The 21,305-nt window shown below is 38.8% G+C and overlaps 3 protein-coding genes across 4 annotated transcripts; all 3 read left to right on the top strand.

The window, feature by feature from the left end:
- Window positions 1-3,260: 3,260 nt before the first annotated feature.
- On the top strand, window positions 3,261-8,764 carry LOC133725223 (uncharacterized). Of its 2 annotated transcripts, none has more exons than XM_062152379.1 (5): window positions 3,261-4,476; window positions 4,563-5,027; window positions 5,132-6,175; window positions 7,006-7,192; window positions 7,523-8,764. In XM_062152379.1, exons 1-5 carry the CDS (start codon window positions 3,382-3,384, stop codon window positions 8,491-8,493), a joined length of 3,762 nt encoding a protein of 1,253 aa, XP_062008363.1. In that variant the 5' UTR covers window positions 3,261-3,381; the 3' UTR covers window positions 8,494-8,764. The 2 variants fall into 2 exon arrangements, with proteins under 2 accessions (XP_062008363.1, XP_062008364.1); XM_062152380.1 differs by having other exon boundaries at window positions 7,009-7,192.
- Window positions 8,765-9,427: 663 nt separating this feature from the next.
- LOC133725224 (ras-related protein Rab7) lies at window positions 9,428-13,280 on the top strand. Its single transcript, XM_062152381.1, has 7 exons — window positions 9,428-9,618; window positions 9,871-9,897; window positions 9,994-10,093; window positions 10,890-11,036; window positions 11,123-11,203; window positions 11,306-11,451; window positions 12,821-13,280. Exons 1-7 carry the CDS (start codon window positions 9,566-9,568, stop codon window positions 12,888-12,890), a joined length of 624 nt encoding a protein of 207 aa, XP_062008365.1. The 5' UTR covers window positions 9,428-9,565; the 3' UTR covers window positions 12,891-13,280.
- Window positions 13,281-20,843: 7,563 nt separating this feature from the next.
- On the top strand, window positions 20,844-21,299 carry LOC133729552 (uncharacterized). Its single transcript, XM_062157091.1, has one exon. The coding sequence runs from the start codon at window positions 20,844-20,846 to the stop codon at window positions 21,297-21,299; it is 456 nt and encodes a 151-aa protein (XP_062013075.1).
- Window positions 21,300-21,305: the final 6 nt, after the last annotated feature.

Genomic DNA, 21,305 nt, shown 5'->3' on the forward strand with positions numbered 1-21,305 from the left:
ACAATCCGCCAAGTTATCGGATCAAGTTGAGTTGAAATTTGTTGTTGCTAAATGACTTTGGATTTAGATCGATCCGCTTAAACTCGTTCTATTTACGGTCTTAAATAATATTGGATTAAACTATGATACCAAAGGGTTACTCCCATGGGGAAAACTAAACTTAAGGGGGGTGTATTCAATCTAGATTTTAAATGATTTTGTATGACTTTTTATAATCCGTGGATTCTTATGGATTTTGCAGAATCCACGGATTGTTTTAACTTCATATGGATTTGAACAGATTCTAATGTATTATACTAGAAAGATTTGTTTGGATTTTAGCAATATTTGTATTGTATTCCAAACTTTCGAGCTTTCAGGCCCGAAAAACCTTTTCTTCCAGATCTCCAGATTTCCAAATTTCACTAATAATGTATTGTAAATTTGTACATTGATAAAAATTAATGTATGACCATACCAAGATGGGTTGAGCATGAAGTCATGTATATTTCAAAAGGTGACTAGATAAGCTAGAATTACAGCCACACAAAAATATACAAAGATTATACACGCTGATTATGAAAACAATGCTAGTTGCCTACATCGTATCCTCCTGCTCTTCACTGTCTTCCTTTGTAAGGCCATTGTTTCTCCCCATAAAACGAGACAAACTTGAACTGATCGACTCATTGCTCTCCGCAAACATATAAAGAGAAAATAAGCATAATCCTGTTTCAGGAGAAAAAAAGATTTTAAGTGAGATATATATGTGATGTTTATGGCAAAGATAAACATATTTATCAGGTTAAGACAAAAGCTTAGCTTCAGGAAAGATGCAAGTAACAAGCTTCTCTTCAATAAGTACAAGACTTTCATACACAATAAAAACAAGAGAAGAACTGGACACACTGTATTGAATTTGAGAAAAGAACTTCACTTGTCATCTTGGTTTATAGCAAAGAAAACCAAATCAGGTTAAGACAAAAGCTTAGCTTCAGGAAAGATGCAAGTAATAAGCCTCTCTTCAACGAGTACAAGACTTTCGTACACAATAAAAACAAGAGAAGAACTGGACACATGCTATTGAATTTGAGAAAGAACTTCACTTGTCATCTTGGCTTTGACAAACCACTACCTGGAGAAGATTTGCATGATAAATTATGTGGTTAGCAGCCGATAAGAACTACATTTACAATGATACACTTGCTTAGAAAGCAAGCTATCACAATAAGAATAAGGAACATCTGTGAGCATCTAATAAAAAGATGATATCTACCAAATCATATCAAGAAATTGTGAGGGGCACTAGTATATCTTTCTATTCTCTTGTGAATTCTCACAAAGCTTACAGTTTGTTATTCTGGTGTAGTTCTAGTGATCCTGGCATTGGGCTTTCTATTCTCTTGTGCATTTTCACTAATTTGTTCTTCCTATGCACCTCATGTACATGTATCCTATCATTTTGGTGTTTTAAATAAGTGAATGAAAAAAAAAAGAAAAAGGATAACATATATTGGATCAGGATTCCCTATAGAAACTCACACCTTAGTGATCCTGGCATTAGCTTTCTGACGTAAACAGGAAAAGAAAATGGTTTTAAATTTCCGATTCTTCCAATATTGAGGTTGGAAAATGCTATTATTGATTTCCCGTAAAGGAGAAGTACCAAAAAAAAGCCGAACAAACACAGTGCAGTCAAATATAGTTAAAACTATGCTCCCACAACAACATACTAATACAGCTAAAAATTAGAAGCAATTCAAGTTCAAAATATGTTCTGATTTGAGCAAGTTCAATGCTATTAGCATAGCATTGTCTTGCAAAATTTGCCATCAAGTGAATCCACATGCATCCTATTCAACAGCACAATTAGATAACCAAACACAAACATCACCATTCACCATTACCTTAGTATTAAATTTCTTAGATACTCTTTCCCAAGCAATAGCCATTGACATATTTCAAGTGGAATCATAAACTCATTTCATCCATCATTGGTAGTCAAATAACACCCAAATTTCTCAGAAGCATATCCACTTTCAAAATTCATCATACAAAAACCAAAATTTGCATGTATAACTATCATGGTAGTAAACCCAAACTCAAATTTCTCAATAGCATTTCAAACTAGAATCAGAAAGAACCAACCCAAACTCGTGTTGAGATTCACGAATTGGTAATTTACTTTAATTTGAGGTTTTGGGGTTTGCCTCCTCCGCTAAGGCGCTCACCAAATCGTGAACTGACTGATAGTCAATTTGGTCAGATTCCCAGTCTCAATCAATTGGAGACGTGAAAAAAACTGAAGACGCTATAAACAAAGTGGATGTAGATCGTCGTCGGTTCATCCTCTATCGTTTAAGGTATTTTCATCTTCAGAAAGAGAGAAAAAGAAAGATGTCAAAATCTCACCTCTTGAGAGTGGATTTCTGATTGAGTTTGGTATTTATACCAAGCACCCTAGAATCCTCCAACATCTAATAAAATCCTTGAAGGTCTTTGGATTTTTGAATACCACAAGATTTAGAAAGACTTTTTAAAATCTTAATTGAATACCCATGGATTTTTAAAATCCAAAACAATGTGCGTTTGGATGAGAAAATTATAAAATTCGTAGGAATTTATAAATGATGGAATCTTTAACTCCATCAATCTAAAATTCCATTAATTGCAATTTCTATTGTTTGGTTGCATCTATTTAGGATTTGAAATGTGTAATAAATTAAGAAAGATTTTTTTTTTTTTTTTTTTAACTCTTTTTTTTCTAAAGAGGATCAAAGGGTTTCACTCCTGCCCCCATGGTGACTCGAACCCATGACTTCGTACATAGGTAGTGGGTGCTCTAACCACTGAACTAACACCACTTCGTCAATTAAGAAAAGTTTAAAACAAATAAAAAGATAAGATAGAAAAAATCTTGTTTTGAAAATAAAAATTGAATATTGCAAAAGAATTCGTAAATGACACATATTTTAGTGGAAATTGAAGTGATGAATTTAAATAATGAATTCCTTCATTTTTTTCCATAGAGAAATTTAAAATTTTCAATCTGATAATGCAAAACTTAAGAAATTAGCTTTTAGAAATTATGAAATCCTCACTTTCAATTAAATTCCATCATTTTTTCTCTCATCCAAACACATACCCCGAGGGTTTCCTTTGACCAATCAGGTAAACAACGAAGCAATTAATGGTTAAATGACAGAGCGCCAAAAACAATTTGAAATTAAAAAACCTGAACTTATTCAACATATACAACAGACAAATCACTGGCATATCTCCCCCACAGATGGGTGCTCCTCTCTCTCTCTCTCTCTCTCTCTCTCTATCTGTAAATCCCAAACCCAAACTCCCAAAGGCAACGGTTTCATATTTTGAAAACAGACACTTACCGCCGTCGTCATGGAGAAGCGGCTCCGCTCCTCTCTCCAATCCTCCGCCGAAGAGTTTCTGACCTCCGCCACCAAGCTCAGCCTCAAATCCTCAAAGCCCTCTCTCAAAACCCTAATCCACAAAATCAAACCCTCCTCCGACCTCTCCTCCTCTCTCCCCATCTCTCTCTCCCACTCCATTTCCCACGCCATCCTCTCCTTCCAGACCCTTCTTCTTCAACCCAACCCCAACCCCAACCCTAGATCCCCTCGCTCTCCCCCCACCAAGCGCCCCCGCAGGTCCAGCCGGAGCTCCAAGACCCGACCCGACCGCGAACCCGAACCAGACCTCCATCCGGACCCGAATCCTGAAGAGGAGAAGCATCAACTGCTCTCGAAGCTTCAGATTCTCGCCTGTATCGCGCAACTATGCGCCGGGCATCCGGCGAACGCCTTTCCGCCGTTGGATTTGTTGCCGGGAGTTCAAGCGCTTCACGACAATCTGATCATTCTGGAGTCGGACTCGGCGCTGGTATCGGCGATTGCGAACTTGTGCGAGCAGTGGTGGAAGGAGGAGTTGCCGGGCCGGGAATCGCTGATCTCTCAGTCGCTCCCTTTCTTGCTCTCGAGATCTCTCACTCTGAACAAGAAGGCAGACGTCCACAGAGTCTACGCCCTCCGCGAGGCTTTCACCTGCTTCGATTTCGAGGACGAGAGCATTGAGGACTTGAAGCTGTTGCTAATCCGGTGCGTGATTTCGCCGCTGTTTCTGAAAACAGAGGAGGGGAGGAAGTTTCTGGCGTTTCTGTTTGGGTTGAGTTCGCAGCTGTTGAAGGAGGTTTTGGCTGTGATCAAGTCTCAGATTCCGTTTGGAAGGAAGTCGATGCTGGAGGCGTACGGTGACGTTTTGTTCCGGGCTTGGAAAGTGGCAGAGGGGGAGTTGAGGAGTGAGATTGAGAACGGGTTCTTGCAGGTTTTGATTGAGGGTGCTATACACGCCAGCTCTGGAGCATTTGCTGCTTCTATTAGAAGGGTTTTGGGAGGGTTTATAAACCAGAGGACCACTGCTGGTGTCGAGAAGCTTCTTTTCCAGCTCTCGGAGCCTGTCATATTTCGCTCTTTGCAGGTTGTTTTTTTGTTAACAAGTTTAATTTGTGGTATCAGAGACTGTACTTTTGGTATTTATTTTGAATGGTTGGTTTGTTATGGTAGGTTGCGAATTCTAATGTTCGTCAAAATGCGCTGCATTTACTTTTGGACTTGTTCCCCCTTGAAGATCCTGATTCGACTAAAGAGGTCAAAGATTCATTGCTTGATAAGCAGTTCTTTTTATTGGGGAAATTACTTGTAGATGATTGTCCAGAGGTGAGAGTGGTTGCAGTGGAAGGTTCTTGTCGAATTCTTCATCTGTTTTGGGAAGTAATCCCTTCGCCTACCATCACAAAGTTAGTTACTAGAATTTTTGATGATATGTCACATGATACAAGTCATGAGGTTAGGCTTTCCACACTGAATGGCACTATGTATTTGTTTGGCAATCCTCTATGTCATCAATTTCTCAATGTGCTTCTACCCAGATTGGGGCATTTGATGATGGACAATGTCCTATCAATAAGAGTTGCCATGGTAGATCTCCTCCTTCTCATAAGGGATATTCAAAACTTCCAGTTCCATAAGGTACAAAGCGCTCTCAGAATTATGCTTCGTATAAGTGCTTTTGTTACATTTGATGCCTTCCTTAGTATCTGTTGGTTTGTTTACCTTGTTCCATCTTTCAACAGGTAGTGAAGTTAGATGTACTATTATCTACCCTTGAAAATGATCAACCTCAAGTTGCTCAGAAAATTACAAGGTTGCTTATGCCATCATACTTTCCCTCAAAAGAAACTGTTGAAACAGCATGCAATCGTTGTACTACACTTGTAAAAAGGTCTCCGATGGCTGGAGCAAGGTTTTGTGAATTTGCTGCATCCCAAGGGGCATCTCTTAAGTCTCTGTTGGAACTTGTTAGGGTAATGATTACTTTGGTCCTTCCACCTAATAATCTGGATGAACAACAAGTTGAGGGTTTACTTACTTCTTCTTCCAACCTTTGCAATACCCTAGCTGGTGATCCAGTTTTCAAGAAGGAGCTTAAAGAATTCTTTGATGGTGAAAAGTTGAAGTACTTGATTGCTGCCGCACCTACTGGGCCTGCTCAGTCTTGTGTATTCAACATTGTTTCAACTGTCTCTCCTGATGATGTGGCTGGACTTCTTGATGAATGTATGCATCTGGTGACTAATTGTAGTGGTTTATCCAAAAATGTGGAGAAGCAATCTGAAGTGAGGTCTGCTCACAATTTGTTGCTGTCTTGTGATGCGATTGATGGTATGCTGGAAGCTCTAACAGCACTTCTGCAGAAATCAGCCTATCGTTGCCATATTAAATATGGCAGTGAAATTAAGAACTTAAGTGTTTTCTCTGCGAAAAGAAAGAAATCAAAGTCCTCTGGCAAAATTTCAGCTCGACAGAAACATCTTAGTGGAAAAAAAGTCACCAGTTTTGAGGACGATTATTCAGTCGCGGCAGGAATAGCCTGGCAAATCAGGGACTTGCTTGTATCTGTCAATACTCGGAAGGCTATATTGGGATCTCAAACTCTAGAATCTTTACTAATATGTCTAAAGGTCATTTCTGAGGTCAGCATTGTGCGGTGCATGGATTATGAATATGTGGACACATTTCCTGTTTCAGCATATACAGCTCTTGCGCTGCATTTGTCGCTTCAAAATGTCTCTTCCAATAAGAATGATGGGACGGATTCATCAGGGTCTACTTTGGAGGCAAGTGACTTATCTCTCAGCAGTGATCCTGTTCATCTTTTAATGGTTCAACATATCTAATCTAGAGTTTCTCTCACATGTATTACTGTGTCTCACCTTTGGTTCGTGTGCTCTTTTGTAGTCATTTTCTTCACATTAACTTCTTTTGAAATTCCATGCTGTTCATTGTCTTAATTATGTTTTATCTAATTTGAAATAGTTTTTGCATTCATCTTGTTAATCTTCACACAGCCATGATTAGAATTTTGGAAGATCAATTCCTCAATTGTGAAATGATGGTAACTTAACAGAATTGAATAGAAATTTGTTTTTTCTTGCATAAATTCAAGGTGTTGAGCTTCTCAAATGTATTGAGTTTTGTGAGACTTCTGGCAGAATTTTTACAAATTATAGGGCATAGACAAACAAATAAGACCCTGCACATATTGTGTTGATGCTCATTGAAAGCTTTTCAACATTGAGAAAACTACGTCAAACTCATTCATACCATTCACTTTGCGTTGCAAGAGATTATTTTGACTTGTCTAGTACAAATATGTTGTGGCTCTTCTTTCTAGTAATTTTCTCATTCAAGTTTCTTGCTGCACCAGTCATTTATTTTGTATTTTGTGTTTGTGAACTGATTCTGATATATGTTCAATTCTGACTTCTGAGTTTGATTTGGAGATATGCTCATGTACTATATACCTTTACTGGTCTCACATACCTGATATTCATACTGGGTCTTGTCTTCCATCTTGTTGTAATTTCTGATGAGCATTGCTTTAAAAACAAAGTAATCCATCTGCCATGACTCACTTTTAAAGTTCTGCTTTTGTTTTCTTTTTCAGCAGACCGAGTTGGAACAGGCATTGGATCATGTGCTTAATTGTACAGAGAAGCTATGTGGAATAGGCGATTCTGGACAGTCTAGTAGAGTTTATTCAGAATCTAAGCATGCTAGTGATAAGTCTGCGAGTCGTCGTGAAAAAAGGCACAGAGAACCTCAAACACATGCCTCCATTGCGAGTGATAGTGGTAAGTAATTAGGGCACAGATGCACAAATTACATATGCGAGATCACTGAAGTTGAATGGTGAATTAGCTTTCAGTCTTCAATGATTGAGTAGGCACTATCTACGTTCATTCGACATGGTCTTCTGCGCTATTACACATTGCATAGCTTGATATTTATTTGTTCAAGGTTACTGTCTTTTTTCTTGGATATCATTTGAAATTAAACAATGTGTGCGCAAAGCATAACCACTTTTTCTATGATAAATATATATCATTGCTTCACACAAGTAGTGTTTAATATAAGCTTCTGACTTCCTCATGATTGAACAATATAATTAACAATTTATGCAGGAAATGTATATACTGAACCAAAGAAGTTGGCGAACAAGGTGAAGATGCTTACTGCAGTCCAAAGGTTCATGGTTGATGCTGCTACAATAGGTTTTGCTCCTCAAACTCTGGAAAGGTGCTTAAGATCCACATCAGGTTATATACGATGTGTCATATCTACTTTGGAGCAACAACCTCGTGAGCAAATTGATTTTGAGGAGGAAGATTTGAAGGATGTAGTTCTCTGTTTGAAAAGCTCCTCCACCTATGCAGCAAAGTTACTTAATCTAGCTCTTAAAGATGCTACTGAAGCTTCACCACCTCCAGCAGAAGCGTCTGATCTTGCCAACGATATGCTTGATTTAATAATCTCGATTGAATTATACTTGGGCTCAACCTATGCTGGACATGTGGTGGCAGCAGTGAAGCCTTGGGTTCCTGACTTGATTTTGGCATTAGGATCTGGGCACATTATGAAACAGATTATGGGAGAAGAGTCGCAAACGAGTCCAGCTGATCGCATCAGAGTCCACTTTCCATCATGGCTCTTAATTTTAGCCAAGACTGAACTCTCTGAAGCTAGTGAAGTCCGGCCAGAAGATGATGGAGACTCTGAACCTGAGGAGTTTCCTGCTTTCAAAAAACTTCTTACAATGATTGTCAAATTGTTAAAAGAAAATCTCAGCATGCAGGGTGTGTTTGGGGCAATCTTCATGATTGGCGCTATAGTAGGGCTGGAAAAGAAAAATTTTGGGCTGGTTTTTGGACTTCTACGCTTTGTATGCCTGAAGATATTCAAGCATGATGATAGGGAATGGGGTGACTTGATGTTGGCATTTCTGCAAGATATCTACCCTCAGATCGAGAGAGAAATTGAGGAAGAGTGTGATGAAGATGGAAGGGAAAAACTGGAAAAAGCCAAGGACTTGCTGGAACCTATTTGGTTGTATCATCTGCATGAAACTGGGAGGGTCTCTATGATGGAGGAGTAGACGGAGAACATGAGGGTGACATGTAAAGAAAGTTAGAAAGGGACCTATATGTGAATATGATTTCCTCTGCATTCCTAGCTTCTTATGTATATGTTATGTTATGGATTGAAAAAAATCTGTAGCCATAAATCCAAGATTGTTGCCCCTGCACATGCCCTATTGATCATTTTGTGCCACCTATTGTGATGGGGAAGAGTGTAGATTGTGAAAGTAGGTGTTGACCTTTTCATTTCGTCCCATTTCTCATTTATATTTATATTTTTTTTAGCCACCTGAGTCCTCATATACTCATTTTCATCTGCGGATGGTATGGATTCCATTACAAATGTAATTATGCATAGACTAAGAAAAAAAATTCGTTTAGTCGTTGTGTTCTGATTTTTTGGGCAGGAAGAAGGAAAAGAAGAAAAAAAGCTTTTAGACATGAATTTTCTTATAACAAAAACCAATTACAACTTGAAACTCCTACAACACTCATTTAAGTTGGCCTGAAGGTGGTGCAGGTTGTGTGGTCGCATCGAAACTCAGACTTCTAGAATCCATCTACATATCATGCATAGTATTAAAATGTCGAAATTAAGTGCGTAACACAGTTAGTTTGTAAAAGTGCTTCATTTCATTTGTCACTTTCTTGTGTGTTTCAAAACTTCTACATCCCTTTTGGATAAACTTGTTGAAAGTGCATAATTCCACCATAACAAATGACTTGCGGAACAACAACATTTGGTACAGGTATTAGCAACAAAATTCAAAATTGTCTTCTCTGTCAAGCACCGAATAATTGATTTATTGAAAAAAAGTCATTACCAAGCAATAGTTATTTTGACTAAAAGGCATGGGTAATTTTGGGATATCAGATACTCTCCGTTCTGTTCCAGTGGAAGCATGTCCAGGCTGTCCAACTTCAATTGGTACAAAAAAAAACTAAACAGTTAGCTCCGCTCTCAAAATACCAGCTCTAATAATATTCCCCTCTCTCTCTCTCTGAAACTTTCAAATCCAAAATTTCGAAAAAGCTCCCAAATCTTTGTCCGCGAAACCCTAATTTCAATTCCTCAAAAGCTTCGGATCCATGGCTTCTCGCAGACGCATGCTTCTAAAGGTCATTATCCTCGGCGACAGCGGGTCAGTTTGCTTTAAACAACATCAATTACAGTTCGCTTTTTTTTTTTTATTTCATTTTCAAATTTCGCGTTCTTAGGAATTCGTTATGGAATTTAGATGAAAAGAAAAGGAAATGTTATGAATCTCTGGTCTAGATTTCATGCAATTGAAAACTGACCTCTGCTTGTAATTGATGCGAGGGCTTTGATCATGTCTTTTTGTTGAAATCGGAAATGCGTTGCGTGCTGATATCTGCTTTGTTTTGTTTGGCAGGGTGGGGAAGACATCGCTTATGAATCAGTGCGTTCCGAAATGTAGATCATGGATTTTGTAGTGATTTGTTTCTGTTTCTTGATTTGTTGATTCATTGTGTGTTTTTTGTTTTCTCAATTTTAGGTATGTGAATCGTAAGTTTAGTAATCAGTACAAGGCGACAATCGGAGCGGATTTTCTGACCAAGGAGGTTCAGTTTGAAGATAGGTTGTTCACATTGCAGGTGAGAGAGACCTCTCAGCATTCATTTGTTTTATTGTTTGAATAAATCGAATGAATATTTCAGCTATAGCGATCGTACTGTGTACTTGTGGGCTGTTTGGTTGGTTAGCTGTCATTAAATTCTTATTGCTTACATTATGTTAATATAAGTTCTCAGATAGCTCTGTTTTCTGTTTAGAAACCATTTGTCAATGATGTAATCTCATTAAGACATAGGGACCTGCCAAATGTGGTTTAGTTATACTTTAATGGTCTAAGGGGATGACACATTTCAAGTTTTGATGCAAACTTGAGTTTTCCTTTTTTTTTTTTTTTTTAAGATCAAGGTTGTTTTCAAGATTGGGGGAATTGTGGGGTTCCCATACTCATGAGAATAGTTTCCACTATCCATTTCTTTGTCACTGGTGTTAAAAGGGAAAGACTGACTTAAATACATCACCTAATGAGTTTGCTTCGAAAGAGAACAGAAAAATTAATTGGGAGGCAAATTCTGCCCTTTTCTTTAGTTCTGGAAATTGTTTGTTCCATATACAACCTCGTACATTAGAAAAGATAAATTCTACATATAATGCTCCTTTGTAGTGTTGCCATCTTATCTAGCAGATTCAGTAATGTGAAGTGACATGAAGAACAAGTCTTGAATTGTTTCCCTTGTTTTCTGATAACTCTGTACTTGGAAAATGATGCTTGATTGCAGAAATTGAGTTTAACTGTAAAAGAAATTTTATCTGACAGAGAAATTTTAAGTACTTTCACTTGTAGATTAGAAGGTTAACACATTTTTCTCCTTATTACAGATTTGGGATACTGCTGGGCAAGAAAGGTTTCAAAGTCTTGGTGTGGCTTTCTATCGTGGTGCAGATTGTTGTGTGCTTGTGTATGATGTGAATGTCATGAAATCATTTGATAATCTTAACAACTGGAGAGAAGAATTTCTGATTCAGGTAATTACCAATAGATCAACTTCCTAGATACTCTAAAATGATAATGAAACATTACTGAAGTTATGTGTTGTGGATCTGATGTTTAGGCTAGTCCATCCGATCCCGAGAACTTTCCATTTGTTGTGTTGGGGAACAAGATTGATGTTGATGGTGGAAATAGTCGAGTGGTAAGTCATCCAAGTATGGAGGATCTGTTTTGTTGTTCTAGAAATGTATATGCATATGCTCTTTTGTTATAGTGTCATATGGTTCTACTTTGTTGGTTGTAGGTTTCTGAAAAGAAAGCGAAGGCCTGGTGTGCTTCCAAGGGAAACATACCATACTTTGAGACCTCTGCAAAAGAAGGCTTTAACGTGGATGATGCCTTCCAATGTATAGCGAAAAACGCACTGAAGAATGAACCTGAAGAAGAAATGTAAGTTTTTATATTGCTGAATGGTCATTTTGTTTTGTGCTCCCTCCCTTCCCCACTCCCCCTTCAGCATTTAATTTAGTCCCTCTTCAGTTAGTTGAACAAATAGTTTACACAAAACGAGGGATTTTCATATTATATGTATAGAACTAATTGTTCACTGGTTCACCATGAATCGAGAGTAGAGATTAAAAACCCATATTTTGCTTTATCTTTGCACTACCTTTAGATCAATCATTCGGTAGTTGACTATTATATTCTTTGTCTATGGGGGCTCAGGGAATAGTTCTGATTATAGCAGTGGTATTGGAAGCTAATAACCTTCACAAAGTTTCAGACCTATTAGACTTTACACCAAAAAGCATGTCTTGAAAAATTAGTGCAGAATGGTTTGGTTTTCATTTCACAGCTATTTGAAAAGAACCAGAAGCCTTTTCAATAGGAGAAACTCTCGTTGACACCAAAAGGCATGTCTTGAGAAGTTTTTGCAGAATAGTTTGGTTTTGATTTCACAGCTATTTGAAAAGAACCAAAAACCTTTCCAATAGGAGAAACACTTGTTACACCAAAAAGCCATAGTAAACACTTGTTGACGATTTCACAGCTATTTGAAAAGAACCAGAGGTCTTTCCAATAGGAGAAACACTAGTTTACACCAAAAAGCATGTCTTGAAAGATTTGTGCAGAATAGTTTGGTTTTGATTTTCACAGCTATTTGAAAAGAACCAAAAACCTTTTCAATAGGAGAAACACTTGTTTACACCAAAATGCATGTCTTGAATAATTAGTGCAGAATAGTTTGCTTTTGATTCCACAGCTATTGTAAAAGAACAGGAAGCCTTTCCAATAGAACTACTTGTGTTGGATACCATGTCACTGTGTTGACATTGTGGGCCTAAGGGCCTCACCACTTAAAGAATGTCACTTGTTAAAAATAAAACAATGCTTATCATTTTCAATGCACAATATTCATTGGAAAACCTTACTATTTCATTGTATAAATTAATAGTGGCTTCTTTTGAGTTGTTAGACCCACAATCCACCTCATCTGCATGATGACATGGTATGTTCTATACCAATGTCTTGTACTAGGGACTGGCCTGTGTGTCAAAAATGAAAGGTGGCTTGCGCTTTCATTTCTTGTTGACTAATATTAGTAGAAAGTAGTTGTTAGGATTTTGCTTCGCAAAAGTTTCTCCATTAATGTCAATATTGCAACATCCTTACTAATAAAGGAACCTTCCGTTGTTTTCAAGCACATGACTTTGTATACTTGATTAACTTGTTTTAAGCTCTCTTCTATTAGTATGAATACCAAATTCTCATGGATAGTTAGTACTGACTTGTGCTTTTTGTTTGTCAATGACGAAAGATACCTTCCTGACACAATCGATGTTGCCGGTGGAGGGAGGCAGCAAAGATCTACTGGCTGTGAATGTTGAAAGACTGGATGAATGGGCTTGTTCCTGTGGATTGCAAAGATTCCAATTATTACCAGTGACATTTGGTGATTTAAAAAGTCAGTACTGTTAAACAGGCATGACATAGGAAGGATACAATTTAAAGAAGTGGATGGTAAAAGTCAATTTGTTTATTCTGTGTTGATACTGTTTATATTTAATTATTGTACTTTGCCTTTGAATATTTACTATAGCTGTTTCAGTTCAAATACGTTCCGAGTTGATTGATTGCTGTGGCAGGACAATCTTCATAAAAAAGTTCAGGAGGCCTTTGTATGAGATGCATAGATTATAGCTATGTGTGTTTTGGTTCAAAGTGTACTTGAATGTTGTGACTTGTGAATGAAGGTTATTCAACATGGTTGGACATCCTATTGAAGTTGTAATAAATATTCACTAACATGTATATCTGAAATAAAATTAATAGATACACCCAACTTAGAACTCCCAAACCAAATAAGAACTACTGGGGTCTTAGAAATTATTTTTGCTCAACTGGATGGAGGTTGGTAATCTAAAACTGGTCAAAAAGAAATCTTCCAAATTTTTCAGCAGCACCGGCACCGGCATCAGCTTTTGCTTCATTTACGCTTTTTGTTCTTGATGATTGCAATTGGTTCTTTACAATTTGGTATTCTTTCCTTAAAGTGGCTTCTGCAGATTTTACTTCTGCGAGTTTTGTTTCCAATGCCTTCCCTCAAGCATCAGCATCGGCTTTTGCAGATTCTAGTTGTTTGAGTTTTGTGCTCAATGACTGTAACTGGTTCTTTAAACTTTGGTTTGCTCTAGTGGTTCTTCTGATGAATGTAACCGGTTCTTCAAGCTTTGGATTTCTTTCCTTAGATCTAAATTCTTCGCTTCGGCTGTAGTAACATTCTTTGTCTTGGTCTCGAGTTCATATTCTTTACATCTAAGACTGGTGCTGGATGATTGCAACTGGATATTTAAATCTTGCTTTTCCTTCCTTAGAGCAACAATTTTGGCTTCTACAGCATTAGCTTCATTCCTCTTGGTTTCAAGTTCAAATTCTAGTTGCTGAAGTCTTGTGCCCGATGACTGCAACTGGTTGTTCAAAAGTTGATTCGATTCAGATAGACGGTCATTCTCGAGGAGGCTCTTTTCAAGTTGCTTCCTTAGAGTAATGTGATTGGCTTCTGCAACTTTAACATCTTTCGTCCTAGTCTCGACTTCAGCCTCTAGCTCTTTGACTCTTGTGTTCAATGACTCCGACTGATTCTTTAAAAATTGGTTTCTCTCCAGTAAAACATCATACTCGAGAAGAAGCTGATCAAGCTGTTTCTTCAGAGCGGTATTATTGGCTTTTGCAATACTAATGTCTCTCGTCTTGGTCTCGAGCTCAGATTCCAGTTGTTTGAGTCTGGTGCCCGATGACTCAAGTAAACGATCACGCTCAAGAACCAATTCTTCAGATTGCTTCCTCATGGAAATTGTCTTGGCTTCTGCAGAATTAACGTCTTTTGCCTTGGACTCAAGTTCAGAGTTTAGGTTCCTGATGTTCTGGCAAAGTCCATTCATCTTAAAAGCAAGGGAGCAGTACAATCCTGCAAGCACGAAACTCACATGGGGTTAATAAACAGATAATCTGGAGACACATTCCTAGTCCAAGATAGTCCAAGATAAAGAGAGATTGGCTGTTGCTTATTGCAGATAACTGTACGATTGTAGGATTTTAAAAGAGAAAAACTATGTTTCATCCTCAAAATTACAACACTACTGAAACAGTGAATTGGAAGACACAAATTAAGTTACAATTTTATCTTTAGTTATTCTCTATGAAAGCAAGCATGCAATATTGGCTTATAATATAGCATCTTCTTCTGACTAATTAAGGAGTATACGAATAACAGAAAAGCCCCTAAACCTAATTAAGGATGCATAGAAAAGATAAAGATTACCCATGAGAAGTGAATCAATAACAACTGTCCCAAACTTCATAGGCTTGAAGAAGATTGTGACTACGAACACGAAGTCCACCAAGTTGAGCAGCCTCGCTATGGCCATGTTCTTCGAGGAGGTCTTGCTGTTCAACAGCATCACCCGAATCGAAGTTGACAAGAGGGTCAGAGAAAACAGCACCAGACAGTTCATTATCATTGTGAAAGTTAAAATTAAGCTTCGCAAAGCAGAGACGAATTAAGGTAAAGCTATTAGAGTTTACTATGGTAAAGAACTTTGGCTTATATATATTGGTTTATTTGACCCAGATTTACTTGACAGATAAGTAATCCGGAATTCCTCTAATTATTACAAAATTAAAGTCTGAAATTATTATGATCGATTTAACTTAATTTGAATGGAACAAAATATGGATTTGACCTATGGTAAACAATACGTACGTGGAGTACATATTTTTGTCTAACAAGGTATAATCTCAATGATTTCTACGTAGTAATTATATGATTCCCAATTTGGTGTGTTAATATGGTCAAAACTTGCAGACCAAGTAAACTCTGGCCTTTACGGGTTTCACTTTCCATACGATCAGTTGTCAGAAGAAAGAAGCAGCAGCATTTTAATGGCATTGAAATTTCTGAAAAAGAAGTGATGGCAATGATGCTTGGAAGAAGCGCCACTCAGATCCTGTGCTTATGAATTATGATTAAGCAGCGAGAGCACGAAGCCCTCTCTCGTATATAGAACAAAGCTATGACTGCAGATTGGCTATGATTCCAAAACAAGTTGAAGCAAAGAAGCCCCCATACAAAGAGCGTGACAAATGTGTTTCCTTGTCCTCGATATGGATCGACCCATAGTCACCGCCAATCGACTCAAATTCATAAATTGAAGTACTAGAGTGTTCAATGGCTTGAAATTGAGATATTTTTTTGTGACTTATAAGTTTAACTCTATTTTTCAATTTTTGTGGCATTACATTCTCTGGTTAGTCTATTTTTTTTTTCTTTTGAAAAGAAACAAATATTATTGAAGACAAAAACTTACGTAGAATCATGAGCTAAAGCTTCCTCGATCAGAAGAGGAGCAAGTGGCAAATAAGAATTAGTGGGACAATTAGCTAATGCCCACTTTGCTAAACTATGAGTTATCATATGACCTTTTCTAAACAAATGAGTACTAAAGGTATATATTACCCGGCATTTGTAAAACAAAGCAAGAACATTGAGTCATTGATCACTATAAAGAGAGCGTAGGTTGATAGAAGAGGAATCCAAAAAGTGCACAACCTGAACTAGGAGGAGAGAATCTGACTCCAGCCTAACAAGAGAGAGTCCCCGGTCCAGAACTAGCTTACACGTACCCCTAGCCTCAACACCAGCAAGCGCTTCCACTTGGGTCGGCGAGAAAACCTGCTCTGTACTCATAGCTTTACCTCCACAAAAACGACTTCAAGGTCTCAAATCACAACGCCAATACCTCCCTTTTCAGAATGAATATCGAAGGCACCTTCCAAGCATGAAAATACCACTGCCTAAACCAATTGATCTGTGGGAAACTAATGTAAAGGAAGTACCTTCCATGATATGATAAAGTTTACAGGAGAAATTTGAGTTGGGTTGTAGTCCAAATAGCCTTGTACGTGAATCCGCCGCTGCGTACCACATTGTACATTTGTACGCGATATCAACCATAAACATGCCTTTGTTCTCATAATGCCAAATCAACTTATCATGAAAACTACAAAAAGTTTTCCCTCGAGTTTAAGATAATCCACATCCTCCACGGTAGAGAAACCAGGAGAGCCTCATTGCAAGAAGCAGTAGTCTTATCAATTAATTAATTAATAAACATACCTCAAAGTCATCGGTGTCGGTAGAGGGAATAACGGCGGGAAAGAATGCCATCGTGGCATCCAAAATTAATCCTCTCAAATTTTGACAATTTTCCCATCTCTAATTTGAATAGTTTGATACATAAATGAATTGACATCGACCATTGGTAGACTAATTTTTTTTTTTTTTTTTTGATGTGTAGATACTGTTAGGATGTGATGAGAATTAATTAGGAAAGGCAAGTCCTAGTTGGACTTGGTTAGTCTTCCTAATTGGACATGGTTGATGTCAAAGTTTATTCCTATCAAGAATAGGATCTTTTCTCCTGTATAAGAAGGTTTGGTTTTCCTACTACCAATTGGATTATAATTGGGGTGCCTATATATAGAGGGCATGGGTAGTAAACCAAGGCATGGTCGGTGCATGCGATCATCCACAAGAGACTGTATATCTCTTGGGTAAGGGAGCAGAGATGTCAAGAGTGAAAACAGCTCTTGGGTGAGAGTGAGTTCTTGAGAAATTCTATGAGTGTAGGTGTACAAGGGTTATGGGTTTGGGTTATGGTGATTTAGCTCAATTGTATCTTGTACTGTAATTATTCTCATAGTGAAGAACATGTATCTCTCGGGAGAACGTAAGCATAGATTTATGCTGAACCTCGTTAAATCTCGGTGTTCTCTTGTCGCTTGTCTTGTGGTTTGCTTACTTTTCTATCGGTCTACTCTGTAAGCCTTGACGGGAGGGATTCTAATTTCCTTAACAAGCGGTATCAGAGCCGAAGGTTCAGCTGGGACACCTCATCATTCAAGGTGGAGTCAGTTAGATGGTTAAGGTGTTAGCTCAAAAGTGCATTAGGTGGAGCCAGCTCGAGGAAAATTTCTACCAACGTGGAGCGGGTCAGAAACTCAAGAAAGTCCTAATCGAAGGTAGTCGATAGGTGGAGTAACTCGGATGCTAGGTGGTGCGAGCCAGACTCAGGAAAAATCCTAATCAAAGGTGGAGTTGCAAGAGACCAGGATATGACTCAAGGGAATGATGGTTGGTAAGAGTGTATATCTCACCAAGGTGGTTCGTGGTGTCAACGATCGTGTTTGTTCGTCGTTCGTGGTATTCGTTCGCTGAAGGTTTGCATGTTGATCGTGGTTGTTCGTCATGGCTTCAGGTATTGCCTCATAGTTTGAGGTGGAGTAGTTTGATAGAAAAGGAAGTTTTACTCTTTGGGTATAAGTGAGTGAAAGACATCCTAGTTCAACGGGGCTTAGTTAAGTGTTGAAGGGAAAGGATGTGAAACCGGAGAAGATAGCGGATAATGCACGGAAAACTGTCGGGGATTTAGTGATCATAGCAGGTCTAAATCCATAGGCAGGGATGCTACAAGCGTCGTGACTAGGATCATATGAAGCAAAAGGCTTGGATGTCATTGCTGTAGCAGAAACCGATTTTCATATGGAGATGCTCTCACAATCTCCATAGGTAACACATGTTCTTTGACTGAATATTAGATTTGGGATTGGCGTACTTTGGGTGGTGTGACGATGTCCCAAAGTTACAGAGGAATTTGATATTCAGGAGCTAGTTGGTTTCCAAGGGCTATAAGTGTTTATAGTAGGTGGAGCCGGAAAAAATCACACATGGCTGTACGGTCCTCATACAAGGAGAACAGTGTGGTAGGTATCATCTGGTATGTCAAACCTCGATGGATAATGGGAAACATGAGTGCACATAAGCGAGTCTCGTTTGCAGGTACAGCAGAGACGTCGTTGACAAGTTTCCGAGTTTAGATGATGGTGAGAAGGAAATCCTGCTAGGGAAGGGGTTGTTTTGAGGTCCCTCTTCAGAGTCAGTTGTTGATTGTTGATTCGGTGCAGTTACACATAGGATTGGCCGTTACGAATCAGGGAGGACCACAATTGATTCAGGCTATGTGTTGCTGGTACAAAAAAGGCCAATGGTTAAAGATGGTGCAAGGTAATTTTGCATGGCATTCTCATCAAGGTGGAGATTGTTAGGATGTGATGAGAATTAATTAGGAAAGACATGTCCTAGTTGGACTTGGTTAGTCTTCCTAATTGGACATGGTTGATGTCAAAGTTTATTCCTATCAGGAATATGATCTTTTCTCCTGTACAAGAAGGTTTGGTTTTCCTACTACCAATTGGATTATAATTGGGGTGCCTATATATAGAGGGCATGGGTAGTAAACCAAGGCATGGTCGGTGCATGCGATCATCCACAAGAGAGTGTATATCTCTTGGGTAAGGGAGCATAGATGTCAAGAGTGAATACAGCTCTTGGGTGAGAGTGAGTTCTTGGGAAATTCTATGAGTGTGGGTGTACAAGGGTTGTGGGTTTTGGTTATGGTGATTTAGCTCAATTGTATCTTGTACTGTAATTATTTTCATAGTGAAGAACATGTATCTCTCGGGAGGACGTAGGCATAGATTTATGCTGAACCTCGTTAAATCTCGGCGTTCTCTTGTCGCTTGTCTTGTGGTTTGCTTACTTTTCTATCGGTCTACTCTGTGAGCATTGACGGGAGGGATTCTAATTTCCTTAACAGATACAAGATAGTTTTATTGTAACATGTTCACCCCAACAGTGCATAATACAAAGTGTGAGAAACTAACCCTGGTAGCTTTATGATGTTTTATTTTTTAAAATTAAAAAATTTACAACAATTTCTCTCTTGATTTTGGGAAGCTTCTCTTTTTTTTATGGAAAGTTTTGCAATTTTTTCAAATATGATGATATAATCTATTGACCATCTTATCCTCAAATAAAGATAATTTATTTATTAATATCTATATTATGTGATGACATATATGATAGTTCAAAAATTTAACCATTCCCTCAAAACTTAGCTTAATTATATAGAAGATAAGATATGTATATGACCATATGTATTGAACCAGTCTACCTTTACATTGAACTAAATCTATATTACCGATTGTTTTTTCAACGAGAGCGTCTCTCTCTAAAACCTAGAGAGAGAGAGAAAACAAACTTGAAAAAAAACCTTTCTCCCTCCTTCTTCTCGATCTCTTGCCAGATCTTGATCCCTCCGGATCTAGATCGAATTCGAAGGCTTGAGAGTTGGGGGCGGCCTCTCTCGTTTGGCTTCTCTGTTTTCTCAGTTCCTCTGTTCTTCATCTTTTTCTCTTGCTTTTCTCACACCCTTGTGGTGATTTACACCCATCTTGTGGTGATTTTGTTGGCTCAGGTCCAGTTCTAGAGGACTTTGTTCCTCCTTTCTTTGCCGATCAACCCAAAAAAATTTCAGATCCAAAAATCTCCATGTTTCCCCTCACCCATCACCTGACACGAGCTCCCCTCCATCTACCAAAGACCTACTCCATGAAGGATTTCGTGGCTACCTCTTAAAAGTGAGAATCACTTACCAAAAGGAGTATGGGTGCTCACGCATGGGTGTTTCACCCCCCATTCACCACTGGATTTTTTCTTTGCTATTGGCTTCTGTCCCATTTCGGTGGCTTTGTTCCCTTCCCGGTTTGAGTCTCTCTGGTGGAGAAGAGAGAGTTAATGTGTGGTATTGGTTCCTTTCTCTCATCCCCCTTAACTTTGGTTTTGACTGGATCTGCTTTTTGGGATTGTTCTGGCAACGGTTATTCGGTACTCATCACCTCGATTTAGCACTTCTCGGCTTCTCGCATCCTCTTGGCTTCTGGAAGCGGCAGCGGCGGCTGTTCGGAAGAGTTTGGGCGGCGGCGGCTGTGTTAGTATTGTAGGAGTTGATGTTTTATTTAATATTTAGGGTTACACTCTTTTGCTCTATCCATGTGAATTATGGTTGAGTTGTAATTTTCCTTATTGGGTTTATTTGTACTTGGTCCTTGTTTTGAGCACATTCCAATGGGTTTACTCCCATTGGTAATTATTAATGAAGCTTCATTAATATTCAAAAAAAAAAAATCTATATTACCGACAAATTACACAATTAACTAGTTCTACAGCTCTATCTCTCTCAGTCACCAAGATACTAACGAGAAGTGGCTGTTTGACACGTAGTGAACACCATCACCCCCCTGGATAGATGACACGTGTAAAAGCAAGGCTAAAAACGGAAATGAACATGTGAGATACATGTCCTCCTTGGAATTAAGTTCGAACATCTTCTCCTACATTCTAGGGATTTCCAATTTCTTTGTCTCAGACTCAGATCCAAACAATGGAGGCCACCACCGAGGAACAACAACCCGGAACACTAGTGCACCACATCCTCCCTCCCCGCCTTGAAGACGCCGGCCTCGAAGACTGCGCCCTCCCCCCCGATTCAATCAAGCAAGCCTTCCTCAAAGCCGCCACCGCCGTCAAGTCACGCGCCACCTCCCTCTTCACCGACGACGAGGAAGAAGAAGAAGAAGAAGACTGCGTCAGGGATCCCTGGCCGGCGGTGGTCGGAGCCGTGACGGAGGGGAATCCTCCGGGAGCTTGCGGCGGAGATGAAGTGGTGGTGGGCGGTGAGGAGGAGAAGAGGGATAAGGTGGTTGTGGGAGGTGAAGATGTGAGGGAGGTTGGTGGAGATAAGGCTTGTGTTGATGGGTTGGTTGGGTTAGAGATTGAAGAGAAGAAGAATGAGGGTAAGAATGATGAGGGACCTATTTTGGTTGGAGGTTATGCTTAAACCCAT

The sequence above is a fragment of the Rosa rugosa genome, chromosome 1, assembly GCF_958449725.1.
Source record: "Rosa rugosa chromosome 1, drRosRugo1.1, whole genome shotgun sequence".
In the NCBI taxonomy this organism is placed as follows: Eukaryota; Viridiplantae; Streptophyta; class Magnoliopsida; order Rosales; family Rosaceae; genus Rosa; species Rosa rugosa.